The 18513-nt window shown below is 35.0% G+C and overlaps 1 protein-coding gene across 2 annotated transcripts in view; it reads left to right on the top strand.

Moving 5' to 3' along the window:
• The window catches only part of LOC127863119 (uncharacterized), a 31303-nt gene extending 16678 nt beyond the window's left edge, over positions 1–14625 (top strand). The window contains exons 9-21 of one of the 2 annotated variants that reach the window (XM_052402488.1): positions 158–235; positions 1261–1319; positions 1824–2039; positions 2573–2641; positions 2843–2980; positions 4590–4750; positions 5356–5454; positions 6110–6242; positions 7427–7757; positions 8423–8664; positions 9120–9284; positions 9600–9727; positions 9981–14625. In XM_052402488.1, the coding sequence (XP_052258448.1) occupies positions 158–235; positions 1261–1319; positions 1824–2039; positions 2573–2641; positions 2843–2980; positions 4590–4750; positions 5356–5454; positions 6110–6242; positions 7427–7757; positions 8423–8664; positions 9120–9284; positions 9600–9727; positions 9981–10076 (1915 nt within the window). In that variant the 3' untranslated portion in view covers positions 10077–14625. The remainder of the gene's footprint in view (positions 1–157; positions 236–1260; positions 1320–1823; positions 2040–2572; positions 2642–2842; positions 2981–4589; positions 4751–5355; positions 5455–6109; positions 6243–7426; positions 7758–8422; positions 8665–9119; positions 9285–9599; positions 9728–9980) is intronic. The other variant, XM_052402489.1, reaches the window with a different exon arrangement.
• Positions 14626–18513: the final 3888 nt, after the last annotated feature.

Raw genomic sequence — 18513 nt, 5'->3', positions numbered from 1 at the left:
ATGTGATGCTTTTCGTTTGTTCTAAGTGGCAACTATCCATAAAAATTTTACGAGATATTTCTTTTTCATAATTTAATGTCTTTAAGGTTGACAAATTGCTTAAATATACATTTTACTGAAATATATTAGGAGGAAATGTATTGACATATTTTTACAGGCTGCCCAGTGCTGACTCAGTTGTGCTGTCTGGAAAACGAAAGAGAAAGAGCATGTTGCCAAAAAGCCCAGAAGAATGGTAATTATTTGTTTTACTGTGTTTTTATTATTCCCATCCACTTAGCTTAATAGTATTTAATAATTTGAGCATTTGGTGTATTATTTTGTTGTGTGAAGGTAAAAGGAAAATGACTTCATTGAGCTTGAGATAATGATGTAAGTTTATATAAAAAAATATTCTGAGTTGAGGTTGAGGGGGAACATTACAGGAGTGATTAATTTGGAATTTGTTGTTGTCATAGTGATATCCTGAAGCTTTTGATTCAATATGTGCCTAGTGTAGAAGGTAATGGCTATATTTAGAAAATGTATTAATTAATATGTAAATCCCCATAAGCTTAATGTGTTTTATTAAAATACTTTAATTCCAGTACTGTTATCTTAAGTATCAGGCCTTTTCAAAAGTTGGGATTGTCCACAGATTAGATTTACACTATTGTTTGTTTACCTGACACCTAGAATCATTACATGCCCCTTGGGTATATCATCTTCCTGTCGTTAATTACAAGATGCGCACATTCACACATACTTTGACACCCTTTCACAGGCTAAGTCATTACTGCCATCAGCCAGCTGATTTACATAAGATAATAAACTAGTGTAATGTTTGCTTATTTGAAAACAATAGCTACAACAACATGATAATGATTAATTTATAACGCAAACTGTGTGACTAATTAATGTGATTCCACATGTCATTGCTCAAGATGATGCCTTACTGTACATTGTATTTAAAGTGGATCAATTTTGTGTGTAAACAAAAAGCAAGCATGGCTTTTAAATGTATACAAGTCCTGTACTTGTTATCAGATACTGAACCATGAAAATAATAGAAAAAGAAAAGAAAATATGCATGTTATGATGAATTTTATTTAACAAGTTGATGAATAACATGTTCTGATTTCTGTGTGAACTTCTGATGTGTGTGTATGCAATCCAACTTTACTCAATACCCATATAGTCATATCATATAAAGAGAATGGAGCATGACCATGTGATATGTGGGAGAGGCTATGTTCTAACCAAGTCTGTTGATATTGTCAGGGTCCAAGTACTGGAGAATTCTCCTATGGTGGAAATGACAAGGAGGAAACCCAAACATAGTAAGTTAACAATCATTGCCATATTTGTTTTATCCTCAAAAGTTTACCCTTTTTGCCATCAAAATATTAAAATACATTTTGCCAGTAATAAAGAAAAATAGTAAACTAGTTGCACTGACTGGGTTTTGCTGGACTAAGTCAATAATAAAAAATGCAGGAATTGCAAAATATAAGTTATTATTAACTATCTATGAATCAGGAGTCCATTCTTTTGTGACAATCCCCCAGCTTACTTACATAAAGCAATCATTTCAAATCAGTATTTGTTCATTTGTACAAATGAGCCTTGTTCAAGAAAAACTGGGTATAATGCATTTGGGTAAATTGTAATCTGCACAGGCTAATCAGGGACAACACTTTCCGCTTTTAAAAATCCAAATTAGGCAAAAAGTGTCATCCCTGATAGCCAGTGCAGACTGCAAGTGCTAATGTAGAATAACACTTCACTCACATGCAATAAGCCCAGTTTTTGCCACAAAGAGGCTCAAATGATTGTGTTCCCAGCCAACACTTCGCTGCCCATCATGGATCTGGACGAGGACATATTGGCTGATACTTACCTGGTCTCTTCCGACAAGGCGGGGCCCAGTAATGCAGTTACCTGCCCTTCTCCTGTCACCCGACCGGTAGTGTCGCGGGAAGAGGCGGTGTCGAGTGAAGTTGAACCGAGTGTCATGGATACTGAGGCCGCATCTAGTGAGCCATGCAGCAAAACCACAGGTAAATATATAAAACATCACCAGCCATGTGTCCATTATGTTTTCATTTGTATGCGTCTGTTGTCTTTTTCTTTCAATTAAGAAACATCAATTGAAAATCTTAATTAATCAATTTCCCAATTAAAAACTTGGCACAATAGTAAAAATTAAAATAATACTCTAGCATTAGCTTGGCTGTTTTCGGAGAAAACCTGAGGTATTGTCATAGCCAGCTCGTCTTCTGGCGTCGTGCTAAAACCTTTACATTTTGTTAACCTTTTGAAGATTCTAAAATCAAAGTGCTTCCACCTACAACTTTGAAACTTCATATGTAGATGCACCTCGATGAGTTCTACACGCCACACCCATTTTGGGTTCACTAGGTCAAATGTCAAGGTCACTGTGACCTCTAAAAAAAATATTCTGACAAGCTTTCATTTCCTCAAAACTGTACCCCAGAGTATGGTAAAAATAGTTTGTGTTTTTTTTTTACCAATCTTTTTCACTTAGTTTTGTTTTTTATCTGACAGTAAGTTTGTTGGGTTCTGTTTGAAGGTACACCTGTGAACCACAAAGAAACTGTGCAAGTTGAAGAGATTACAAGCACACAAAGTGGAAGTGATGGTAGGATTTGTCATACTATGTATATCTTAAATTAGTGCTAATATTATTTAGGGTGATCATGATTTATGAACAAGCCAAAATAGTCTCATCATTTTGGCATATTTTTACATTGTCATATGAACATCTTTTTTATCTTCCAAGTTTTTAATATGTTCAGCTTTCCAAGAAAAAAGTTAAACAAAAATGTGCTGCTGTTTGAAGGAGAGGAGACGTGTTCAGGGGAGGGCACTGTGTATGACGTGCTGTACTTCCGCAACCTGCTTGTCACTGAGACCGTGAGACTGCGCAGTCTGTGCCAGAAATGGGACCTAATCAACACACCAGATCTCACTGAGGAAGGTAACAAAGTGTTGACTGTTTCATGTTTATTTTAGGCTGTTTAACCCTTTCCCACATAGATACATTTTTTGACACATTTGTAGTCCCTTAGAAAGTTAAATTTAATGAAAAACCTTACTATATTCAAATTTTAATGGCTTCATTTCCAACCCTTAGATACTAGTGAGCAGCAAACAGTATAAAACCTGAACAGACTGCAAGTTACTCGCAGGCTGTTTTGGTTTTATGCTGTTTGCACATAGCCATTTTCAGTTTGCTTCTGAGAGGGAAACTGGGAAAGGGTTAAGTGGTAAATGCTGGTTTATGACTTATTTAAAATGTGACGACTTGGGTTAATTATTCTCTAACTATATTCATTTTGCATTGCAAATGAAAAAATCAGTACATGTAATATAGTGTCTTTCTAGTTGGGTTCAAGGTCGAATTTCATTATGGTCAGTATATAAAACTTAAAGCAACTGTTTCTTTCATTAATATATTCAATTTTATAATAGTGTTCATAAGAAAATGTTCATGATGTAATACTGAAGGATTACAATATTCCCTGTAGAATGGCTCAAGACTTTTAAAGCCCTAAAATTAAACAATAACATAACATTAATATCATATAGGAAAAACATAGAATAACCTGCAAGTAAATCATGTTCACACATAAACTTATTAACAGGATGTGTTCAAGTGGACCGAATAACATTAACACTTCAGCATGTATAAATATTCTCTATGCAATCCATATCATAGAACAATGCTTAGAAAACAGTTAACATCACATATATAAATTACATACAAAAGTTATGTTTTCTTCTCTTTCACACACATACACACACATACAATACATATCAACATACCAAATTTGGTTTGGGCTTTTACACCTGTCTGTCCGCCTCTCTCTTGTCTCACTGACTCGTGATGGTTAAAACTGCAACATTAGAGTTATGGTGCACAATAGAAAGAGCGTGATTACTGCATATAGGACTTAATTAATAAAAAAGCACAGTACTCTCCCAAATACAGGTTTATACACAAAACCTCAATACAAAGTATTTACAAACAGAGCATTACCCATTTGCAATCAATTCAAAAGTATATAATAAATACAAAAATGTATTGCATGTTTAATACAACTTAGTACTAACCTGGTAAGAAATACATATGAAGAAATAAAACTCTGCAGCTCAAGCAAAAACTGACTGCTGACACTTTAACTGTCCAGAACACAATGCAAAAGAGAGGGAAACATGATCTGGCTAAACAGGTTTTAAAATCACTCAGCTATTGTAATTGGTCACAATAGTCACCTGACTGAGTTGATTTAAAGTTCGTCAACTATGACATTTGGTCACAGTGGTCAAAGATAGATAACTTACTACTCTGGTAGAATTAATGGAAATTCTACCTGGTTACACGCACAAACCATGTAATATCTTATCTGCAGTTTGTAATGTACTACTGGCTTAAAATCAACATTTTTTAAGCGGTTAAATACAGTTTGTACTTAATTTGAAACTACTGTATTTTGAATGTCGGCTAGAAAACCACACAAATAAGTACAAGAACAAGTAACTGACCGTTATATAAATTCCATATACATGTAATGTACCATTTTCAGTACAAGGTCAGATTCGTACAACTGTTGGTAAGGCCCAGCTGTTGATGAACCAGCGCTTTAAGCAGTTTGAAGGCCTTGTGGACGCATGTGAGTTCAACACAGGCGAGAAACGAACCACCTGCATTGACCTCAAGGGTTTCTGGGATATGGTCAACATTCAGGTACTGGCACCTGTCACTGAGGAATTGTTATTGAGATAAGCAGTGTGACATGGCAAGCTTAAATAGACCTTATTCCAACTTAAAAAAATACTTGGCAAAAGATTTGAGGTCACTTTAATTCAACAATACACATGCCCTTATGGATTTAGGTCATTATTATTTGTGCAATTTCTGGAGTGTTGCAAATAAGATTATTTTTGTAAACTTCCCTGAGACTAAGAATATGCTACACAATTTCTTTTTCAATCCAGGAATCGTTTTCAGACTGATTCCTAATAACCAGTTCATAACTTTTCAGCATGTCAACTTCTTATGTTGATCACTGTTGACTAGTTTCCATCCGGAATTAATGGTTTAAAAAAAATATCTGCATTTTGATTTTATGAGTTGAATATAAATTGAGATTGTCATTTTGGAATCAATTTTTTGGGAACATAACAATTCTAAAAATGTCACAGTTTTAAAATGTTCCCCACATTTCAGTGGCTATTTGAAATTTTACTTACTGGGCTTGTTTTCATAACGTCTTACCCATTGTAATGTACAGTGTATGTTAAAATGTATGGAAGAATATCTTAACAGTTTGATTTTCTTTCCAATGAAAGGTTGAGGATGTTAATGACAAGTTCGATGAACTCACGAAACGCCAGGCCAGGGACTGGGACCATCTCACACCAAAAATGCTTCCAGTAAAAGTAGTCAAGGTAGGCATTACCTTGACATATTAGTTTCCTGATGGACAAGAGGGTCTAATGCATGTGCGTACAGTGTCGTTCAAGATTAGCCTTTGCAGTTGGCACAGGCTAATCTGGGACAACATTTCCGCCTTAACTGGATTTTTTCATTAAAAAGAGACTGTTTAAACACAAAATTCCATAAGAAACGGAAAGTGTTGTTCCTGGTTAGCCTGTGCAGACTGCATAGGCTACTCTGGGATAAAACATTATGTACTTGCATAAAGCCTGGCTTTTTTCAAGCAATGCTCATATAAATCAAACAAAAATCTTTTATATCTGTATGCACTGTATTACACAGCATTTCTGTATTCACTGTTTTCACAAGTTTTGTACTTATTGCGTGAAATAAAGAGGGACTCGGTTACTTGTTAATGATTTTTTCTCGAAAGTTGTTTATTTTAGTCACTCTTTAAGTTAAAAGGCTGTTCATACAAAATGTTTTTAGAATGTGGAGAAAAATCCTTTCAAATGCCTTAAGATATTGAATCAATACTTGCAGTGGTGCACTACACTTGGAAGAAAATGTTGATTAAACCTTTTAAATTCCTTGACAGATTTTTGTTAGTCTTGCTTTAAATAAATGTTCAAAACCAAATCTCAGACAATAGAACAATTGTTTCAGAAAAAGGTCAAGAAGGCTCCAGTGGTCAAGGCCGGCAAGTCCAAGTTTGCTGCATTTAGGGCCCAAATGAAACAGAAACCCCAGCCTGTGAGGTCTCCTGGACAGAAAAAAACACCAAAGTTCAACCCAAGAGGTACTATTGATTGTCTTGTTTAATGAATGGAAATGGGCATCGCCCTGGGAAAACCATTTGACTTCCATTAAACAAAAACACCATAAAAGCTGAAAGTGTCATCCACACAAAGGCAAATCAGGCTTATCTGGGACGATACTTTATGCAAACGCATTAAGCCTGGTTTTCCAAGAGCCAAGCTTAAATATAATAATACATTTGTAATTATAATAATGGTAACAATAATTTGACATACGAGAATGTCCCTACGACATGAGAGACTGATAAATCATCCTGCTTTTTGTTCCACAATATTTTATTTAATAATACCCATCTCCTTGGAAGCTATAGTAAAAATACACATTTATTCCCCTATATCTTTTGGTTTTCTTCTGTTAACCTTATAACTGAGATTGCGTTGTACCTTCCATCCATTTCAAAAATACTGAATATTAGTAATAGCATTTAAATTTCTGTTGGTATCTTAAAGAGTTTGTACAGTAATTTGAGCAAATTACTCTTTTGTGTGGTGTCTACTTTTTGCTAATTTTTGTTTTTGCTCTGTTTGTTTGTTTGTTTGCGTCAAACTTTAACATTGGCCATAACTTTTGCAATATTGAAGATAGCATCTTTATATTTGGCACGCATGTGTATCTCGTGGAGTTGAGTGGTGAAAGGTCAAGGTCATCCTTCAAGGTCAAATTTAGGAGGGGGGGGGGGACATAGTGTTTCAGAAACACATATTGTTTTCCCTTTCAATACAAAAATTACCAGTGCCTCAGCTAGGACTTGAAAATGGCAAGGTGCTTTTTGTCAAATTGGGACTTAAGCCAACAATTTTGTGTTATCCCTGTGGCATATTTTCTATACGACAAGTGTTATAATATGTAATTTCAGTTAAATATTTCTATAATTAATAAAACAAGTTTGAATTTCAATGTGTAAATTCATATAATTTATTTAAACATCTATTAACATTTGCTGTACGATAATATAACCCCTTCAAAAAAAGGAGACTGAAATGCAAGAATACAGGGTGGGACCTGGGATGCCATGTTTCTCGATTTAGCTGGAGCACTGATTGTGATACAGATTGTTCTTATATCTGTTATATGTATTCACTAGTAGAGCATAGGTGAACCCTGCTAGGAGGCTAAGGTCTTTTTTCCTCTGAGTTCTTTCCAAATTTGAAGTAATGTTTCCAGCTGGAACCCCAACAAAGAAAGCCACACCCTCCACACCGACGGGCAAACCAGCCAGCACTGAAAACACCCCAGCCAGCTCAGAGCATACACAGGTCACCCAGGACACCAAGGAGACGCTTGCATTACCAGCCACCAACACACAAAGATTTGCAGGGGTGAGAACTCCTGCTAGGAAGAGTTACGTTCCCGTTGTTCCCAGCCCCTTGTTGCAGGATACCACCCCTGCTCCCAGACCCACAAGGACGTGTACACAGAAGACCCCTAAAAGGCCTTTAGAAGATGAGGACATGATCACGAGTGATTGCAAGCGGTTGAAGGCCACTCCTGGACGGTATGAACTTACCTTTGAGAATCATGTTGCCTTACTGAGATGGGAAAACATGGCTTAATTCATGTACGTAAAGTGTCAGCACAGCCAGATTAGCCTGTGCAGTCTGCACAGGCTCATTTGGGAAAAGACTTGCTTCCTTGACTGAATTTTTGTATAAAAGAGACCAACTTCAAACAAAAAATTCCATGCCCCAGATGAGCCATTGCTGACTGCACAGGCTAATCTGGGATGACACTATGCACATGCTTTAGCAACTTTTCCCAGAATGAGGATCAAAAACTTATGACCCTTATAATGAAGAGTTTTGATGATCAGCAAAATCATCTGAGGCACTAAGAAAATTGGAAAAAAGCCATTTAATTATTTTGATGGTAAAAATGGCTAGCCACTTTGAACAGTGAATGATTTGTTGTACTTAGACTTCTTTTTGAACTACAGCATTCTGTATGATTCCTGTTTAGGTGCAACTGTTTATATCAGCAATTCAAAAGTATGTATTTTCCCCTATATTTACCATTAAATACCCTCAAAATGTTAGCATCATTTTGAAAAATAAATTACAAAACACAAAAAATGTTGTCTGCAATCCCAGAACTAATGCCTTGCTACAAAATCTACATTTGATATGATTATACTTCGGTTCAAAGATCACTCAACTGTTGCAGGGGCCTACGACCTCGCAGATCAGTCAACTTCTCTGAAGAAGCCCCCGCCTCTCCAGCTGTCGGTGCGTTAGATCCGGAGATGGCCCGCCTCCTGCAGCCCACAGTCATTGAGTCGCCTGGCAGCGATACTGATATTTTGAGGTATCTACAGCCGACTGAAAGCACGTCCAACACGGACAATGTTATGGGCGGTCAGGAGGATGACATATTCGCAAAGTACTTGCAGCCTCAAGAAAATGAAGGTAAATTTTGTTAGATTTACATTTTTTAGCTATAAGTTTGCTAATAATGTTAAATAATAGCTTATAAACATGATTGTATATGTTTGTAAGTTACTTTCCATAACACAGAAATGAACTAATCAAAATAAAACATATAGTAAAATGTTGAAATTGTTATTAAACAAATCTGTATTCAAATGTTTGGTTGAATAAACTGACAATCTGTAGCCTAGCAAGGTCAATTGGTTTGAGCCACCAGAATGTTTACAGTTAGGCTTTTGTTTGGTTGTATTTCATTTAACCGTAAAGTTGTTGAAAATTGAATAGACAGTTGTTTCATTTGACTTTTAATCCTGTTTAAAATACTTAAGGAACAGGAGTGACACGCCTTTTACCTGTAAGTCATTTGTGTATAGCATAAATACATTAAAGCTATCACTTCCCCTCTGGTTTTGATCATCCTCTTGCTATTTTAGTTCCTCCAGAGAAGACATCAAAAGGTCGACGGTCGAGTCTTAAGGGCTGTCGTTCAACGGAGAGACGCCGGTCTAAAAGCGCTGCTGTGCATTTCTCAGGCTCCAGTGATGAAGAAGCCTCACACATGAAGTTTCCAAGAACGCCCTACAACAGGGACTCCATAGGTAACGGGGCTAGGTGGAAGCAGTCGAGGGTATTGTTATGGCTGGTAGAGATCGAGCCTGTTGCTCATAACTTAAATGGACAAATTCAGCAGGCAACTCAAATCATTTGGAAAGAATGAAGCCATTATTATAAAGAACTTATTTATCATTTTAAAGTAACGATTGCAAAATCTCACTGGATGTTTTAAAGTTACAGTTAAAGTTTTCAGTTAACAAAATGATGTTTTTAAAATGTTTTAAGACTATATCCCCAGCTGTATTCTTTATGTAGTTCAATTTTCATTGACCATTTCAAAGAATGTTCTTGTATTGCAGCCAAGCCAAGAAGGTCCATAAGACGTTCAAGCATAGTTCAGAAGAACGATGATGATGATGATGACATTTTCAGCATCAACAACATCGACAATAATGAGAACATCCCACCACCTTCCTTTAGGTCACCGGTAAGAAACGAATAAATAAACTGATAGTTAAACATCGGAACTTTAGTGTTTATGCATAATTTATGTGAGTAAGAATATAATGTGTTATCACTTCTTCAAAACATTTGTTTTGTAAGAATGTTATTAAGTACTTTTTCCTAATGTGATTTACACTTCACTTGGTGATGAACAGGTTTATCAGACATTAAATAAACTTTTGTTCATATAAACCTTAAATGGAATCCGCATAATATACATACCATGTTTGTTTCAGAGGCCCAGTTTGTTGGGCACGCCCCCAAACATGAACCGTAGCCGTAAGGTGAACAGAGACGTGCCAACAGCCACCCTGATTTCATTCACGCCATGAGGCATCAAAACCGTATTTAATGCATGTGCCTGAGACTTTTGCCATTTTATGGATTTTGTTTAAAGTGAACAGATATGTGCAAACAGCCACCATGATTTCATTCACACTATGAGGCACACACACGCTGTTCTGTGATTTAGTTGTCTGTAACCTCACTTATCTGATAGTTTGCAGCCGCGGTCAGTCAAATGCTGCTGTGCCCAGTGCAGTTCAGCTGAAGTTAAATTAAAATGCCTCTACACAACGTTCAAACAGTTAATCAGGTTCCTCACAGGACATTTCTTGTTTTTGTGACCATGTAAAGATTTTTGCAAAATAACGACGCTAAATCGCCTGTAACATTTTTCTTTGAATGTTGAAAGAACCATGTTTATTGATGGGTTTCAAAGAGGTGCGATAAAGTGCAAAGGAATCTACTATACATGTAAATATAGTTTTAGCATAGCAACTTATATTTGCCTGCGTTATCATAGAGTTTGCTATATGACATTTTTATTCCATTGTTATGTAAACTTTTGCATTAATCCGAAAACTCACGCCGAGGAGTATGCCATTCATTTTTGTGAAATAAAAGTATGACTATGTATAAGCAGTTTTTAAATCTCAACATTTCAAACCATATGGAGTAAGGTACATTTCATATTACTTTAATTAATTTCTACTTAAACTTACTGATATTAAATTAATATTTAAAATATATATTTCTTATGTATTTTTAAAGTTAAATAAAGTTATCTTTATATATATGAATAGCTTAACTTAAAATTTTTTACTGGAAATCCAAAAACAACACAGACTGTTATTATTTAGAATGTAGAAAATAACTGTGTGTATTTGTAGTCGAAAGTTAAAAATGTTTATATTGAAATGTTCTATTATGAAAGCTATATATGATCTATATGTGTGTACTACAAATAGTTATAAAACTAACAAAAATAACTGACAACCTTACTTATCTCATAAAATGCGTGTTACCAATGACAATTGTACAATATGACGTTATTATTTGACTATTTATTAACACCATGAAAAATAAAGAACATTATTTTGATGTGAATGTCTGCTCTGTGTGCTCTTTTCCTACTGTTTAACATTGCTGTTCATCTTTTGTTTTCCTCCTCTTTTTTGACATGTTCCGTAAAATCTTAATTTTCTGTAAGTTACAGTTAACTAAGTAACAGTTTTGATACTTTTTTAATGTTTTTGTTCAACCTTTTGGTTTTCTCCTCGTTTTTTTAAATGTTCCGTAAAATCTTATTTTTCTGTATGATTTTTTCTTATGTCTTATAACTTTGTAGTCTATGACGTTAAAGTAACATTTATAACTTGTGACATTGTTCAGTAACTGATAAATACAGTGATTGTTTACATAAATAAAAGTTGTATGTTAGTTAATATTGTTTGTCTATTTATAATCTAGTCCAACTGTCCGTTGTGTATTTGTTTGCCTGGTCCCCAGCCGCTGTATTAAGTGTTTTGATTGTTTCAAGTCTTTTCATGTGATATTAATAAACTACATGATAATTTTTTGGGTATACTTTCTCGGCGTAGTTTGATAATGCGGCCAAATGACATGATAAGATGACGTGCATTTTTCTTTGATTTCAGATTTTAAATTGTCAATTTTAGCGGACAAACCATTTTCATTCGCGAATTGCAGATTTTTGTCTTTTTTTCACCTAAACATTTGGAAATGTAGGCCGTTAATTCAGCTCAAATAAACCACTTCTACCAACTTTAAGGTTTCAATAATATAATAATAATAATAATCTCTTTATTTATTTTCCAAAGGTAACTCATTAAAACATCAAATTGATACAAAGTCATGCAAAAAGTTTAACAATGGCAATTCTATTTTCAATGAGACCTTCTAACAACTATGGTATGTGTAATGCATTTCTGCATTATTGTGCGAACATGTAGACTTTGACAGACATAAGAGAACTGTAACCGTGTAATAAAAGTGCCATAAAAAGCAAGTCTATTACATGACTTCTCTTATATTATTAATTTTTATGGATTTTGTTTAAAGTGAACAGATATGTGCAAACAGCCACCATGATTTCATTCACACTATGAGGCACACACACGCTGTTCTGCGATTTAGTTGTCTTTAACCTCACTTATCTGATAGTTTGCAGCCGCGGCCAGTCAAATGCTGCTGTGCCCAGTGCAGTTCAGCCGAAGTTAAATCAAAATGCCTCTACACAACGTTCAAACAGTTAATCAGGTTACTCACAGGACATTTGTTGTTTTTGTGACCATGTAAATTTTTAGCGTAATAATGACGCTAAATCACTAGTAACAAGTTTTCTTTGAATGTTTCTAGTTAAAAGAACTGTGTTTATTGATCAGACATAAAATATAAGGGCTTCAAAGATTGAAGCGGGATAACCATTGCAAAGGAATCTGCACTACATGTAAATATATTTTTAGCATAGCATATAATATTTGTCTGCATTACCATAGAGTTTTCTATTTGACATTTTTATGCAATTGTTCATTGTTATGTCCATTTTTCGGCGTAAGCTGTATTAAGCCAGCTTTTCACCCTGACTTGACCTTTGTAAGTGTCCAATAATATTCAAATAAAATTTCCCGCGGCTAGGTACGAATGAATACACTTCATTTATTTCATTGGCTGATTTGAGTATAACACCAGAACATTGGAAACATATCCGCGTCTTTGTAACACTGTTTTACTGCATGAAACAATTTTATCTCTAATGAAAAGGCTCAATAGATAGAACAGTTTTACAATCAATTTCGACATAAATACAGTTTGTGCGTTCACCTTTTATTTTCAGAGAATTACCAGCGCAAAAGCGTTTATACTAAAGGCTATACTCTCATATTTAGTACTTACTTGCATTGCATTTCAACCCGCGAGGTTTCGGGTCAATTCGCGGCCAGTGTGTGAAAGTCAGAGTTTATATACAGTTCATCACCGGAGTTCGCAGAAGGGGTTGCGATCTTTTCATTGAAGGAAAAAATTGGAATCTATGCTGTTTTTGTCTGATGGAGTAAATAGTTCGTTTAGTCGCTTTGTCGATATATCAATATTTTAGGCACAGCTGTTGCCTTGGTCGTGTACAGTTGGCGTAAACAAGCCGTCGTTTCAGCAGCAGAATTGTTACCCAACTTTAAAGTCTGTTTTGATCAGAAAGATACTAAATAAAGATATTCGGCGATATTATTGTGGTATGTCAATCATCGATTTTTAATGTTTTCAACATTTGCATGATAAGGACCAATTTTGATAAAATTAATTAGAAATATTTATCCATTTAGACCAGTTTATTAAGCATGAGCACAATAATTCACTATACTATAATTATGCAATTAAATAAGATTCGAGTATTGCCGGCTGACCTATATGCACTCGTTTTTTTTCATGTTTCTTGTGTTTTTCTTTTCTGTAAATATAGATATCTGAGTAATAATATCACATAAAGCAAAATAAGCCACGAAATCTGGCGCAACACCCCGTAATTGATTTGCTTGTGATGTAGCTAAGAACTGCGCAGAAAAAAGGCATCCGCTACTTTTTATCTCATAGAGATAACTTTTGATCGTTCATAAACATCGACCACAATCAACGCCGTATATCTTTTTTAAGGATATTTCTTGTTTCATTTATCAGAAAACTTATGCTAAGGAGTTTTGCATTTATTTTATGTGAGTAAATATATATATAGTTATACATATGTATAAGCAGTTTTTAAATCTTTACATTTCATATCACATGGAGTAAGGTACATTTCATCTTTCGTTGATCTGTACCACATGGAGTAAGGTACATTTCATCTTTCGTTGATCTGTACCACATGGAGTAAGGTACATTTCATCTTTCATTGATCTGTACTTAAAACTTACTTATATTGAATTCATATTTAAAATATGCATTTCTTTTATATTGTTAAAGTAAAAAAGTTATCTTTATTCATAGGCGTAGCCAAGTTATTAAATTAGCAATTAAAAGTAAACTCGTACTAATCTATGTACATCATAGAATACTAATAATATTGAACTTGAAAAAAAATGCCGGGAATAACACATACTTTTATTATTTATAATGTAGAAAATAACTTCGTGTTTTTGTTATCTAAGGTTTAAAATGTCTATAATTAAAAATTAAAATGTTCTATAATAAAAGCTTTATGGTTATGATCTATTTGTTTGTACTACAAATAGTAACAAAACTAACACATAACTAACAGCCTTACTTGTATAATACAGTGCATGTTACCAATGACAATTGTAAAGTATTACATGATATTCATTGACTAACTATTAACACCATGGTAATTAAAGAACATTATGTTGATGTGCATTTCTGCACTGTGTGCTCTTTGCCTTCTGTTAAACGTTGTTGTTCTTCCCTTTGATTTCCTCTCATTTGATTAATAAAATCTAATTTTTCTATAATTATGCGTTATTCTTATGAGTTGTAACTTTGTAATTGTTGACGTTAAAGTAACATGTATAGCTTGTAACATTGTTCAGTATAAATACACCGATTGTTTACATAAATAAAAGTTGTATGTTAGTTACTGTGTTCATGTGTTAATGATTAAGTCGCATTGTCCGTTATGTGTTTGCTTGGCTTCCCTCCGCCGCTATATTAAGTAATTTGATTGTTTTAACAGTTTTCGCGTGATCTTTACAAACGTCATAAAATATTTGTGGGTGTCCTTTCTCTGCGTATTTTTATAATGCGACCTAATGGCTCGAGAACATGACGACTTTTTATGCCCCCGGATTGAAAGATCGGGGGTATATTGTTTTTGGCCTGTCTGTCAGTGTGTGTGTGTGTGTGTGTGTGTGTGTGTGTGTGTGTGTGTGTGTGTGTGTGTGTGTGTGTGTGTGTGTGTGTGTGTGTGTGTGTGTGTGTGTGTGTGTGTGTGTGTGTGTGTGTGTGTGTGTGTGTGTGTGTGCGTGCGTGCGTGCGTGCGTGCGTGCGTGCGTGCGTGCGTGCGCGCGCGCGCGCGCGCGTGTGTGTGTGTATATGTCCCAAAACTTTAACCTTCTTCGTAACTTTTTCAATATTGAACATAGCAACATGCGTATCTCATGGAGCTGCACATTTTGAGTGGTGAAAGGTCAAGGTCATCCTTCAAGGTCAAAGGTCCAAACAAAATCAAAGCGGCGCATTAGGGGCATTGTGTTTCTGACAAACACATCTCTTGTTGCATTTAATTAAGGACCTTGTCACTTTTAGTGGACGAACCATTTTTATTCGGGCGTTGCAGATTTATGTCTTTGTCATCGCTTCAAATAAAATTTGGAATCTTGTACTGCTGATTTAAGCTTTCATGGGTAAGTTTATGCCAGTAGCGAAAGTAAACTTCAAATTGTACTTGTAAAACTTGTCAATTGGTGAACAACTGGATCTTGTTTGAAACTGGAGTTTGTGAGTTTATGATCCTTACTATGTGTTAAAGGGGCCGTCCAACGGTTTTTGGCATGTATTAAAGCTTGTCAGTAACTGCTTTAAATGCTTCATATTGATAAATTTAAACATTTGAACTAAAAATCTCCAGTAAAAAATAAGAATACAATTTATAAAAAAGGAGAAAAAAAAAGTTAACCTCCACAGGGCTCGAACCACTGACCCCAAGAGTCATGGAAGCTTGGAGTAAAATGTCTCCCGACTTTACCACTCGACCATCAACGCTCACGGCAAAAGCGGAGATATTTTTGAGCTATATAAGCAATCCTCGTAGTTTCCCAAATTATCGGTTCGCGTCGAACTACGCTTTAATCTGTTGGAAAGTCTCTTTAAACTCGATTTGGGACACCTCAATTAGTACAATATTTTATTTAACACATTTGTACAAGATTGATGATTTTCATTTGTATTATTTAAACCAGCTTCGAGTGATGTTAGTTTGAATTCTATTAGAATTGATTGGTATTCAAATAGTTTTTGACATGAGATAACCTGTTTATGTTGAGTTTGCCGTGAAACACAAACAAACGAAACTTATTCAGCTTGTCAAATAATGATGAGAAATTGGGTGAAATATTTGGGTTTTCTTTATGTACGAAATATTGACAAGTATATAAGTAGCGAGTATGCATGACGGTCAAAAGATTAAATATTTGGATCTGGTGTGTGTTTAACAACAAAGGGGTTACAATGCTGTTGACACAAGCCTTAGGCTGTATTTGCATTATTTATTATTTGTACCACAACGCTCATTAACGTGTGCATACTTGAATAGTGACTTCTCCAGATTGTAATTCAGCCAATTAGAAATAAACACACATAGAACACTGACCAATGGGATAGATAACTGAGTTTCACGGGGCAGATGTTAGAGGGAAACAAGACAGTTAGCGTTTAGACTTGGAGGTGTACGGATAGAGAAAGATACGATCATGTAGCTATCAGACGGTATTTGTATAACCGAAAATATTAAGTATGTTAGACATTAAATTGGACTAGAAACTGATACATGGTGTTGTTGAATATTTTATCCTGTATTATGCAGAGAAATTAACATAAATAGAGAGGGACCGACTTGTCCCATGCGCGGCACGAGAAAATGGGAGTTAATGCAAAACTCGTCATCTTGGCAATTCGCGCATGACGAGATATCGAATGATAGGCTACATACCGGTAATTTAAGAGTAATGAACATTGTTAGTAACTATGTGTCGTCTATGAACTATGAACGATAACGTGACACAGGACGTTAAATGGTGCTCGTGAACCAAGGATTCGAACAAAGAAATACTACCACTTACGATTACGAAGCCATGAAAAACAACGCGAGGAAACTCCGTTTCGGCAACTTCTGTAACCAGTAACAACAACCGTGAGCCGGGAACAACGACATCAGACCGCACATATTCTGCAAGTTCCGGTGAGTGACTGTTTTATTTCCTAACGCTTGTATCAAAATGGCAAATCAAATAATCCCTGAATTATTTCAAAATTTGAATGAACAAATTAAAGATGTTAAAACGGCCATTAGCACTCAGACTATTTCACAGGTTGTACAATCATTTGATGGAAATTCAAAAGAATTTAAAAATTGGATTAAAAATGTAGAAAAATATGGAACACTTACCAATTTAGATGAGAATAAATTAAAATTTGTTGCTTACCAATCTAGTAAAGGGCTTGTTAGTGATTACATACATCGTTTTTTGACTGACGATACGACAGGGACATGGACAGATTTAAAGGAACAGCTTAAATTAAGATTCGCGGAAATTCAAGACCCACAATACGCTTTCTCATTATTTAAGACGACTAAACAAAGGACCGACGAAAATGTTCAAATATACGCTGAGCGACTTTTATCTCTTGCGACTGATGCATACGAAAATATGGAAGGACATTTAGACTTTAAAGAAAAACAGTTAGTAGAAATTTTTATCGACGGATTATCGCACGATTATTTGAGACTTAAAAATCATGCAACGTTATCAAATGCTTTAAAAAGCGCTATACATGGGCAAAGTGTCAGAGCTAGGTTTGAGTTACGATCACAAATAAATGGACTTGATAACATTACGACCGATAATATTCAGACAGATATCGATTATATTAGGTCATCTATTGTTTGCACATATTGCAAGAAACACGGTCATTCTATTGAAATCTGTCGCCGTAGACAACGCGAGATAAGTGCATATACGGTAGGGCGGAACTGTCATACGATAGATAAAAACGGTAACGGGCGCAATAACGAATATGACAAAAATTGGAAAGATAAAATTGATTGTTGGAATTGTGGTAAATTAGGACACTTTAATAGAGAATGTACTCAAGGAAAAACGTACATTAATAAAAAAAAACTAGGAAATTCTTACCAAAAAGGGGTCTATGGTAAGAATGAAAAAGTCGAGACATATAATATCGTTTTGTGTGGTAGTCCAAATTCTTGTGTTATTTCAACAGGAGAGTTTCAATTTAGAAGCCTGATAGACTCGGGCGCTGAAGTTAGCATCGTGAGTAAACGTACTTATGATATGTTAAAACACAAACCAGCACTGATAATGAAAAAAGTAAATCTAAAGTCGGTAAATGGAAATTCATTACATGTCCACGGAAGTGTAAAATTGAGATTCAAAATAGGGAGCATATATAAAGAGCACATGTTTTTTGTAGTAAGTAACATAAATAGAAATGTTATAATAGGAAGAGACTTTTTTACAAAATAATGGTGTCCGTTTATACTTTGATTTAGGATGTTTGAGGATTGATAACTGTTATGTACCTCTAGAAGAAGATGTACACCTTTCAACGATAGCGAGATTAACTAGACATACTGTGTTAAAACCACAGATTGCATATAGACTCTTTGCTCAAGCTATAAGGGACTGCATACGTTCAAATACAAATTATGAATTTAATGGAATAAGCAATTCTTTCTTTGATAATGAACCTGGTTTAACAATTGTTAATTCAGTAGTCAAGACA

The sequence above is a fragment of the Dreissena polymorpha genome, unplaced genomic scaffold (genome assembly GCF_020536995.1).
Source record: "Dreissena polymorpha isolate Duluth1 unplaced genomic scaffold, UMN_Dpol_1.0 chrUn001, whole genome shotgun sequence".
NCBI lineage: Eukaryota > Metazoa > Mollusca > Bivalvia > Myida > Dreissenidae > Dreissena > Dreissena polymorpha.
Note: the sequence above shows the minus strand (reverse complement) of the source record. Positions and strands in the feature narration are given on the sequence as shown.